Source organism: Talpa europaea (genome assembly GCF_964194135.1).
Source record: "Talpa europaea genome assembly, chromosome: 15".
NCBI classification, from domain to species: domain Eukaryota; kingdom Metazoa; phylum Chordata; class Mammalia; order Eulipotyphla; family Talpidae; genus Talpa; species Talpa europaea.
Window position 1 is genome coordinate 49,621,330 of NC_140083.1, and position 11,613 is coordinate 49,632,942.

General features: G+C 41.3%; 1 protein-coding gene across 1 annotated transcript in view; it reads right to left on the minus strand.

Moving 5' to 3' along the window:
- The window catches only part of FAR2 (fatty acyl-CoA reductase 2), a 47,377-nt gene extending 36,584 nt beyond the window's left edge, over window positions 1-10,793 (minus strand). Inside the window, exon 1 of the mRNA XM_084255213.1 lies at window positions 10,568-10,793. Coding sequence (XP_084111339.1) covers window positions 10,568-10,756 — 189 coding nt within the window. The 5' untranslated portion in view covers window positions 10,757-10,793. The remainder of the gene's footprint in view (window positions 1-10,567) is intronic.
- Between the last annotated feature and the right edge of the window lie 820 nt (window positions 10,794-11,613).

The window sequence follows — 11,613 nt, forward strand, 5'->3', positions numbered from 1 at the left end:
CAAAATGACCACCTCATTTCAGGGCAAATGCCTATCCATCTAAGGGCACTCTTCCCCTCCGGCTAGTGATTAGTTCAGACCTGATGTTTTCCAACGAATCAATACATGGCATACCTTAGGCCACAGCACATGGGTCAGAACTGGGTCACCCAGTTGTGGAAAAGAAGGGAAATTTACTAAGAGTTTCTAGAAAATAGGGCTCACTGATCCTGAGAGAGCGCTTCAGGCAGAGCTATCTCTCCTCATCCAAAGATTGTCAAACATGCACATACACAAGGATCTTATAACTGGGATCAAGCTGGAGTCAGCTGGCAGAGCTGGGAGGCTCGAGGACCCTTGCAGCAGATTCCAGCTGAGTCAGGCCGCTCGCTGCGGTAGCCCTGGCTTTTTCCTATTTGTGATCAACATGACATCTTTGTATTTCAAGTCAGTTTTGACTGGGTTTACTTTCATCTGAAGGAAACCTAACTATACAAATTATTTGTAGTCTTTAAGGCCTCAGCATACCTTTCTAGTCCTTAGTTTCACTTGTTTGGGACCAAACAGACAACCCAGAGTTTCCAAAACACACCACCTCATTCATGCATCTGTCAGTATGAGTCTTTCTGCTAACACATTCCTTGGCTCTCCTGCCCCTGGAGAACTTGCCACATTATAATCGTGTTTGACATGACTGTCGTTACCACTTGACTTGGCCAAGTCACCGTTTGTCTTCATAGCCTTACGCACTCTTAACCCCAAGGAGGCACTTCAGTAACTGTAGAATCAATGAAAACGTTGACCAGCATGGAGACCTGAATCACAATTAGGCAGAGGGGGCTGATCTGTGATAATGGAGATGTTCTGTGCCTGCCTGCCCCATGAAGGGTAGGCCTCTGCACATGGGCTACTAAGCACTTGAAGTGAGCCACTGAATTTCAGTGTGTAGAACTGAATTTTAGTTCTCATGATTGTAATTATTTTGACTTTAAAGAGATACATGCCACTCACATTTACTATAATGAATAGCATAACTGAGGTAAACAAATGCAAATATAAATAAATTAAACCCCAAAGACAGGAATGTCATCTAAATGTTTCTAGATATTAAGATAAATGGAAATATCTGGAGACAGTTTTATTTTGATTCAAATAAATTTATTTTTTTATATTTTATTTTATATAAATCATTTTCCATTTTTGCACAATGTATGCATTTTCATTTTGGTTATAGTCCACATACAACTGCAACCACCTTATTTTGACCCTAATCATTCCTCTCCCTACACCCCCGTAGTGTGTCTCTGGTTTATAGTTGCTTGTTGATTTTGATTGTTTCTTTATTATTATAGTTAGTCTTTTTCCTGGTCCCTTATTTAGGTTTTCTAAATTCCTGCTATGAGTGAGACCATTTGATATTTTTCTTTTTCTTTCTGGCTTATTTTGCTGAGCATGATCCCTTCCAGCTCCATCTATGTTGCTGCAAATTGCATGAGTTTATCTTTTTTGATTCCTGAGTAATATTCCATGGTGTATATGTATCACATCTTCTTGATCCAGTCATCTATTTTTGGGCATTTGGGTTATTTCCATAGCTTAGCTATTGTAAATAGTGCTGCTATAAACATAGGGGTGTAGGTGCACTTTTGAATTAATGTTTCTGTGTCCTTTGGGTAAATACCTAGGAGTGGAATTGCTGGATCATATGGGAGCTCTATCTTTAGTAGGTTGAGGAATCTCCACACAGCTTTCCATAGTGGTTGGACCAGTTTGCACTCCCACCAACAGTGCAGGAGTGTTCCTTTTTCTCCACAACCTTGCCAACATTTGTTGTTGCTAGTTTTTTTAATATGTGCCATTCTCACTGGTGTAAGACGGTAGGTATCTCATTGTAGTTTTTATTTGCATTTCCCTGATTATAAGTGATGTTGAACATTTTTTCATATGCCTGTTGGCCATTTGCATTTCCTCTTTGGAGAAGTTCCTTTTTAGCTCTTCTGCCCATTTTTTGACTGGATTATTTTGTTTTTGTTGAGTCTCATCAGCTCTTTGTAGATTTTTGGGATCAGTCCTTTATCATTAGTGTTGTGTGCAAAAATTTTCTCCCAGTCGGTGGGGTTTCTCTTTGTTTTTGTTATTGTCTCTTTTGTTGTGCAGAAGCTCTTTAATTTGATGTAGTCCCAGCTGTTTATCTTTGCCTTCACTATCACTGTTTGGGTGATGTGTCTGTAAAGATGTCTTTGAGATGCATGTCATGTAGTGTTTCACCTATATTTCCTTCTATATATTTTATGGTTTCAGGTCTTATGTCTAGTTCTTTAATCCATTTTGAGTTGGTTTTTGTGCATGGTGTGAGGTAGTAGTCAAGCTTCATTCTTTTGCATATAGCAACCCAGTTTTCCCAGCACCATTCATTGAACAAACTTTCTTTGCTCTAGTGCATATTCTTTGTTCCTTTGTCAAACATTAGTTGACCGTAAATCTGTGGATTTATTTCTGGATTTTCTATTTGGTTCCATTGGTCAGTGTGTCTGTTCTTGTTCCAATACCATGTAGTTTTGATTATTATGGCTTTGTAGTATAGTTTGAAATCTGGGCATGTTATGCCTCCATTCCCTTCTTTTTTTTTTTCAGGAGGGCTTTGGCTATTTGGGGTTTTTGGTGGCTCCATATGAATTTCATCAATATTTGTTCTATTTCTTTGAAGAATGTCATTGAATGTTTTATTGGAATAGCACTGAATCCATAAATTTCTTTTGGTAGGATGGTCATTTTGATAATGTTAATTCTTCTGATCCATGAGCAGGGGATGTCTTTCCATTTCTTTGTGTCTTCTGTTTCTTTTAGCAGTGTTTTATAGTTTTCTTTGTATAGGTCCTTTACTTCTTTTGTTAGGTTTATTCCCAAGTATTTGATTTTCTTTTGTTTCAATAATAAAAGGGATGGTTTTCTTGATTTCTTCTTCTTCAGATTTATTATTTGTGTATAGGAAGGCTACTGATTTTTGTGTGTTGATTTTGTATCCTGCCACTTTACTAAACTGATTGATTAGTGTAACTAGGTTTTCTGTGGAGTTTTTGGGGTTCTCTATGTATATGATCACATCATCTGTGCATAGTGATAGCTTGACTTCTTCCTTGCCTATTCGGATCTCTTGTCTTACTAGGACTTCTGGTATTTTATTGAAAAGCAGTGGTGAGAGTGGACATCATTGTCTTATTCCAGATATTAATGGAAATGCTTTCAGCTTTTCACCATTGAGAATGATATTGGCTGTGGGCTTGTCATAGATGGCCTTTATGATGTTGAGGTATGTTCCTTGTATACCAAGAATTTCAAGGGCCTTTATCATAAATGGGTGTTGTACTTTGTCAAAAGCTTTCTCAGCATCTATTGATATTACATCGGTTTTATATTTCTTTTTGTTAATGTGTTGGATTGCATTGATTGATTTTCAGATGTTGAACCATCCTTGCATCCCTGGAATAAATCCTACTTGGTCATGGTGAATTATCCTATGGATACACTGTTGCATACTATTAGCTAAATTTTTTTTTTTAAATTTATTCATTTATACAAGCACTGGGTACAGTCAGAAGCACGGGAGGGTGAGAGAATTCACCAGAGCCAAAGCAGAGAACAGAACAGCAGACTGATGAAATACACTGCTGAGGGGAGCAGTAGGTGTAGCAGGAGAGGTCTATGCGCCATGTGGGACCCTCGCCAGGGGCCGGGGATCGAACTGGTGCTTCAGAGGCTGCGGGCAGCTTCCCAGCCCAGTGCTCAACCGCTGAGCCATCAGGGGAGGCCTTGTTAGCTAAAATTTTATTGAGGATTTTTGCATCAATGTTCATTTAAGAGATTGGCCTGTAGTTTTCTTTTTTCATGTTGTCCTTGTTTGGTTTTGGTATTAGTGTAATGTTGGCTTCATAGAACGTGTTTGGTATTATCCCTTCCTTCTCAATTTTTTGAAAGAATTTGTGAAGGATAGGCACTAATTTGTTTTTGAATGTTTGGTAGAATTCATTTGCAAATCCATCTGGTCCTGGGCTTTTGCTATTGGGAAGGGTTTTCATTACCATTTCAATTTCACTGCTTTTAATTGGTCTGTTTAGGTGTTCTATGTCTTCTCTATTTAGCTTTGGGTGATTGTAGAGTTGTAGGAATTTGTCCATCTCTTCTAGATTGTTGAGCTTGTTTACATATAACTGTTGACAGTAGTTTCTGATCATTCTTTTGATTTCTGCTGTGTCTGTTGTGATTTCTCCTCTTTCATTTGTGATCCTATTTATTTGTGCTTTCTCCCATTTTTCCTTTGTGAGCCTGACTAGGGGTTTGTCTATTGTATTTATTTTTTTGAAGAACCAACTTTTGGTTTCGTTGAACTTTTCGATTGTTTTTTTAGTTTCTATTTCATTTATTTATGCTTTGATTTTTATTATTTCTTTTCTTCTACTGGTTTTGAGGTTTTGTTGTTGTGCTTTTTCTAGTTCTTTCAGTTTTGAGATTAGGTTGTTTCTTTGAGTTCTTTCTTGTTTCTTATATTTTTGCTATATATTTTCTTCTTATTACTGCTTTTGCTGCATCCTATACATTTAGGAAATTGGTGTCCTCCTTGTCATTTAACTCAAATTATTTTTTAATTTCTTCTTTGATCTCCTCATTAGTCCAGTGGTCTTCCAGTAGTGTGGGTTTCAATTTCCATGAGGTAGGAGAGTTTCTTGCCTTCTTTTTATGGTTTATTTCTAGTTTGATGCCTTCATGGTCAGAGAAGATAGTTAGTATGATTTCAATCTTTGTATATCTGTTGATGTTTGTCTGTGTCCTAGTATGTGATCGATCCTGGAGACTGATCTGTGTGCACCCGAGAAAAATGTGTACTCCGATTTTTTTGGGTTTAGTGTTCTATAGAGGTCTGTTAATCCCATGAGCTCTAGATCCTTATTTATAGCTTTAGTGTCCTTACTTATTTTTTTGTCTCATTGATCTATCCATTGTTGATAGTGGTGTGTTGAAGTCTCCTACTACATATGTGTTTTCTCTGATGTCTGTTTTCAGAGATGATAACAGTTGTCTCATACATTTTGGTGCTCCTTCATTTGGTGAGTATATGTTAATGAGTGTTATTCCTTCTTGAAGTATTGTCCCCTTGATCATAATGTAGTGACTGTCTGGGTCTCTTTTTACCTTTTTGAGTATGAAATATGTTTTATCTGATATAAGTATAGCTGTTTTGGTCCATTTGCCTGTAGGATTGTTTTCCATCCTTTTACTTTCAGTTTATTTTTATCTTTTGTAGTTAAGTGAGTTTCCTGGAGACAGAAAAAGGTTGGGTTTTGTTTCTTAATCCAGCCTGAGACTCTGTGTCTTTTTATTGAAGAGTTTAGTCTGTTTACATTTAGGGTTAATATTGATATGTTAGTGTCTGTATTCGCCATTTTGTTTGACTTTTCCCTGGTTTTATTTTTTTTTATTTTTATTTTTATTTTTTTTTGTTCTTGCTTCATTCTTATTCATCCCTCTGTTGGTTCTGGCTTTAGGACTCCTTGTAGTGTTTTTTGGAGTGGGGGTTTAGTCACAATGAAATTCCAGAGTTTCTGTTTGTCTGGGAATGTCCTTATTCTTTCTTCATAGAGGAAGGAAAGCTTTGTGGGCTAGAGTACTCTTGGTTGGCATTTGTTGACTATGTCCCTTCACTCTCTCCTTGCCCATATTGTTTCTTCGGAGAATTCTGATGTCAGCCTGATTGGTTTTCCTTTGAATGTTATCTGTTTCTTCCCTCTTGTCAGCTTCATTATTTTTTCCTTGTCTTGGATTCTTGGGAGCTTTACTATTATGTGTCTTGCTGTATTTTTCCTTTCATCATGGAAATTCAGTATTCTTCTTGCCTTTTTTTTTTTAAGATTTATTTATTTATTTATACAAGCACTGGGTACAGTCAGAAGTGCAGGAGGGTGAGAGAATTCACCAGAGCCAGAGCAGGGAACAGAACAGGCAGACTGATGGTACACTGCTGAGGGGAGCAGCGGGTGACAGGAGAGGTCTGCGCACCATGTGGAACCCTCGCCCGGCGGCTGGGGATCGAACCGGTGCTGCAGAGGCTGCGGGCAGCTTTGCAACCTTGCACTCAACCGCTGTGCCACAGGGGAGGCCCTCTTCTTGCTTCTTGTATGTCTATTTTCAGCTCCTTCTTCATGTTTGGGAAGTTCTCTTCAATTATTTCCTTGAATATTTTGTCTGTTCCTATGTCTCTCTCCTCTCCTTCTGGGATTCCTATAACTCTTATATTTCCTTTCCTTATGGAGTCAGATAGTTCCTGAAGTCTTTCTTCATTCTTTTTCATTCATACTTCTCTTCCCTTTTCTATTTTGGTTCTTTTTATTTCTGTGTCTTCGAGAGTACTTATTTGTTCTTCCATTTCATCTATTCTGCTATCACTGCTTTTCCCAGAGTTCCTTAGCTCTTCCGTTAATCCTTTGATCTCCTGCATTTCTTTCACATCGCTCTTTAGGGACTCAATTTCATTCTTCTGATCATTGATTATTTTTCCCTTATCATTGTTTTCCATAATGACTTCTGTCAGTTTTTTAATCATGGCAATTTTAAATTCTCTTTCTGGAAGGCTCAGAAGTTCTTCCAAGTCACTGTTGTTGCAATCTGGTGAGTGATTTTCTTTTTGTGGTGTGTCTTTTCCCTGAGGACTTGCTTCGTTGGTTGTAGTTTTTCTTCTCCCTGATGCTTATTTTCTAATTTGTCCTATGCGTTGGGACACTATGTCACTGGTACTGGCTGGCATCTTTCTGGTGTGCGCTTTCTGGGATGTTGGAAACTGGTGTCCAATCAAGTCAAATACTGTTATGCCAGAAGTCCAGTAGGGCAGTGGTACTATGAATATGTTAATGGTCGCTGTCACAGAATATCTCCTCCTTCTGTATTTGTTTAATTCCAAAGGTGTGTCTTGAAGTCCCACAGACTACCCTGGAGGTGGGGTGGCTGGATTGCTCGCTGGGCTCCAAATCGCTGGATCCCCCTCTGGGCTCCAACTCCCTGCCAGGCAGGACTGGCTTGTGGGGGCTTTCAGCTTACCTCTGGCTTCGGGGGCAGCCCTCTCCCAGTTCCAAGCAGTCTTGGTTGAAGCAAAGGTCCCTATTCTAAAATGGCAAGTCGAAAGTGCACTTTACTGTGCCCGCAGCCTGCCCTGGCTGTGGCTGCCCGATCCCCCTCGGGGCTTCGACTGCTGGCCAGACAGGGTCTGGTGTGAGGGGGCTTCCCAGCTCACTTCTGGCTGTGGGGGCAGCCCTCTCCCAGTTTCAAGCAGTCTTTGTTGAAGCCAAGGTCCCTATTCTAAAATGGCAAGTTCGGAATGCACTTTCCTATGCCCGCGGTCTGCCCTGGTGGAGGCTGTCCAATCCCCCTTTGGGATCCGACTCCAAATATATTTATCTTTAAGTAAAAATTTTAATATAATCTAGAGGTTTCTTTTGCCATTCAAAAATTATCCATTCATATAAATAAAAATATACAATCTTGTTTTTATTTTGAATTTTTAGTTCAAAGTGAACATGAGCACACCTCGTATCTACTAGATGGTCTTAATTATCGGGGAGTTGTTCCTGATCTGCTCAGAACTTTATCTGCCATCAATCAACAATAGCGTCTCCATATTCTGAGGTCAGAGTTCAGATGTGGTTTGTATAGTGGAAACTTCTCAGCCATGGAGTAACCAGAAGTGAATTAAAATAATTCATTTTTCCCATGGAAAATCTTTATACAGGCACCCAATTCTGCGTAGTGCTAAGGCAGATATTTGCACATCAGTAGGCTTGTTTTTAATTAAGAGTCATTTTAATAATCTGTTCTTTTCAGTAATGCACCTTTTAGTTATAAGTGGTAGCAGAGGAAGTAGAACTTTCCTTAAAAATTAATCAGACATAGTATATAAACTTCTCAAAACTCTCCAGGTGTCCAAAGCACTCAATAAACAAAAGCACCAAAGAAGAGATTTGCGAAGTGGCATGCAGACATGGTGATGTACCACAAAGAATATAGTTTTTAAGTTATGTAATCACCACAGCTTCCTTTCCTCCCACAATTCTTTTAGAAAAGCTTACAGAGGAAAATAAACTATATAAATAAATTCTAATTAGCAAACCTTAGTGAAAAGTGAGGCCACAGGAGACAGTGGTTAAAGCCATACCTGATGACGTCAGAGGAGGACTTGAATCCAGGAAGGGAGGGAGAGTTGGAGAGACACATTCTGGAGTAAGCAAGGTATTATCCTGTTTCAAGGATCAGGAAATGCAGGCTCCTTAAGGTATTTAACTTGCCTGCTGAGATTCAAATCCAGCTCTGCTGTCTTTGGAGCCCAGGGTCTTAAGCTTCCTGTGCTAACAACAGATATTTCCCAGGTGATGCTGCAGCTGCTGGTCAGTGGAGCAAACTTTGCAAACCCCTTGTGGTGCAAGGCAGCAGTTAACACTAATAGCCAATCACAGGACAGGGAGCAGGGACCTGTAAGCTGTTTTCCCAGAAAAGTTACAATACAGAGCAGTCAAGAATTCCAGGACAAGAGCAATGATGCTGTGCTGTCAAATACCAAACATGGAAAGGAATCGAAGGTGGAGATTGTAGTACAGAGTGCAGGATAAGGCCGCGATATCCATCTGGAAATCAACTGGTTACTAATCAGCTGGTTAGTAAGTGAAGAAAGCAAGTCCATCAGGGACATTCAGCTGAGCGCTGCTGTCTGAAAAAGGATCTGTGAATGCATTCTAGATTCCATTTGCTATAACGTGGGCAGCACAGAGTAGGGTAGCACACTGCCTTGGAGCCATACTGGGGGGTCTGCAGTCTGACTTTCCACTTATAGCTGGGGGCTCTCTGGTAAGTTAACACTCCAGGTTTCGGTTTCTTATAAAGGGAGGAAATGTATAATTCTTAGTTGACAGGGTGCTGTAAAATTCAGTGAGGTAAGCCTGCACCCTTGAATAGTGTCTGCATGTATTAAGTGCCAGAACTGTGGGTAGGGTCGGAACTAGACCAAGAGACCCAGGAGAGGCCTCTTATCCCAGGCTGTGGATGAACGTGCTCTTCAGGGAGAGGGCGTGTCTCCAATGAGCTACACGTTCCTAGATGTTGCCAGCATCGTGACACATGAGAAAGGATTTTTATTTTAAAAATCTGATTTAAAATGTTCTTTTCTAACCTTAAGTGACCCCATACATTACAAAGAGGATGCTGAAACAGACATGTGCTATTTTTCACTTCATTCCCCTGCAATCCCAATGTCTTTTTTTTTTTTTTTAAAGATTTATTTATTTATCTATACAAGCACTGGATACAGTCAGAAGCACAGGAAGGTGAGAGAATTCGCCAGAGCCAGAGTGGGGAGCAGAACAGGCAGAAGGAACCGAAGGTCACTGCTGAGGGGAGCAGCAGGCGCGACAGGAGAGGTCTGCATGCATGTGGGACCCTCGCCAGTGGCTGGGGGTAGAACTGGTGCTGCAGAGGCTGCGGGCAGCCTCGCAACCCAGCGCTCAACAGCTGCGCCACCGGGGAGGCCTACCTGCTGTCGTGTCTGTCTTACATATTTCCAGTTAGCTTAAGAGGGAGAATGGGGGGGGGGCTCCCCTGTGGCGCAAAGGGGTTAAGACACAACCTACGAAGCTAACTGCAGCCTCTGCAGCACAAGTTCAATCCCCGGCCAGGGAGCTACCCACATGGCGCAGCAAATCTCTCCTGACTTGCCCGATGTTCCCCTCAGCAGTGTATTTCAGTCAGGCTGCCTGTTTTGTTCCCTACTCTGTCTCTGGTGAATCCTCTCATACCCCACACCTCTGGCCTGTACCCCAGTTCTTGTATGCATAAATAAATAAATCTTTAAAAAAAAAGAGGGAGAACGAAAACAAAGACAGAATTTGAGCCCATCTAAGTTTCAGACTGAAACCTATATCACCTCCAAATTTATAAATTAAACCGTGAGAAGTTTTGCATAATATTTTTTTCAGTGAGTGAATGGGCCATGCCTGATGCTCATCCACCCAGAGTATGTCCTTTTCATTGTTTTTACTTTGGAGGGATTTATGGAATAATAGAAATAGCAGGTTATCCCAGATCAAATATAGATCAGCTAAACTTGCTGGTGCTTAGACAACTGAAAACTATTGCTGGATGGCTACTGAGTAATCATATATATTCATAGGGAACATAGAATAGGGACAGAGAATAGAATGGAACAGGACAGAATAAATAATATGATATCACAGAATATCTGCCTGAGGCTAGAGGAAAATTAGAGAAGCATCCAAATGAACTGGGATAGGTTTCAAAACTGGTTATTACTCCTGAGGGTTGGTGGGTGTCTGAGCATAATCTGGGAGTTCCAGTGTATCGACTCTTTCTCAGGCATTTCCAAAACCTCGATGATCTGGTTGCCTGCCCTGAACAGAGCCTGAGCACCTTCCCAGACAGCTGGCCACTGTCTCGCTTGTCTCCTTTCCTCTGTCTGTGCAGGCATCCCGCCCTTTGTAGCTCAAGATGGAACACTGCAGTGCGTCCCAGGGCCCAGAGGCTGAACCAGGAGACATACCTTACTATTTAGCATCTGAAGCATCCTCTGCTCCAGGGTCTGGCCTGCCTTGGGCCTCATGAGGATGTAGATGACCTTCAGATCAGGGCTGGTGCGCAGAAGCTTCTCCATCAACACCTTGCCCATGAAACCGGTGGCCCCGGTGATGAGGATGGACTTGTTCGCATAGTATGCTGCAATCATCGACATGATTCTTCCCTTTGTTTCTTATAGTTCCAGAAAGAGGTTCCTGAAAAGCAAAAGCAAGAACAAAAGATGATGTGCTCAGAAGTTCTAAAATGCAGTCACTGAAAATGTCTCTGGTCCTCCCAGAAGTTTTCAGTGCAGACAAAGCCAGAGTGACGGCATCACATTCCACTGGCAATACGATTCATTTCCATCAACATTCACTGAGGTCACTCCATGCGCCAGACTTGATGCCAGGAATGTGGGCAACAGCTGGGTGAGCCATAGTTCCCACTCTCTAGGAACTAGCAGAGGAGAAAGGTACAGAGATGGGTGTCACAGGTAAGCACTGGGAGTGCAGAGAAGGAGTACAGTGCAGGACCTGGAACTTTTCAGAAGGCCCCGACAGGTGGTGACACCTGAGGTGAAATGGGAAGGCAGAGGTGAGGGCACCCCAGGCCAAAGTGCAGACAGGTACAAACAGGTACGAGGTTCCTCCTGGGGGAAATACAAGAGACCTGGTGTGGCAGAGATATAAACAGGATGGCCCCACACCTGTGACAGCAACACCGAGAACAGCTCCCAAGTTTTACAAAAATCATGATGGAATTAGTGTTTCAGTTGTAGTTTCATTTAAAGAAAATATGGGAGTAAATAGCTTTTGGTTTCACTTGAACTAACAGGTCCTGGCCTACCCTACTCTTTCCTAATAAATGTTTTTCTCCTTCTGAGCTGAAAGTGGAGCCTGTGTCAGGGCACAGTGTTAAAACATTGCAAAGAAAAAGAGCAAAGAGGTTAAGTAAATAAGCCACGGGCCGCGGGCTTGGGGAAGCCCTGAAAGGGCACCAGTGCCACAAAGAGCTCAGCCAGGCCCTGTTTCC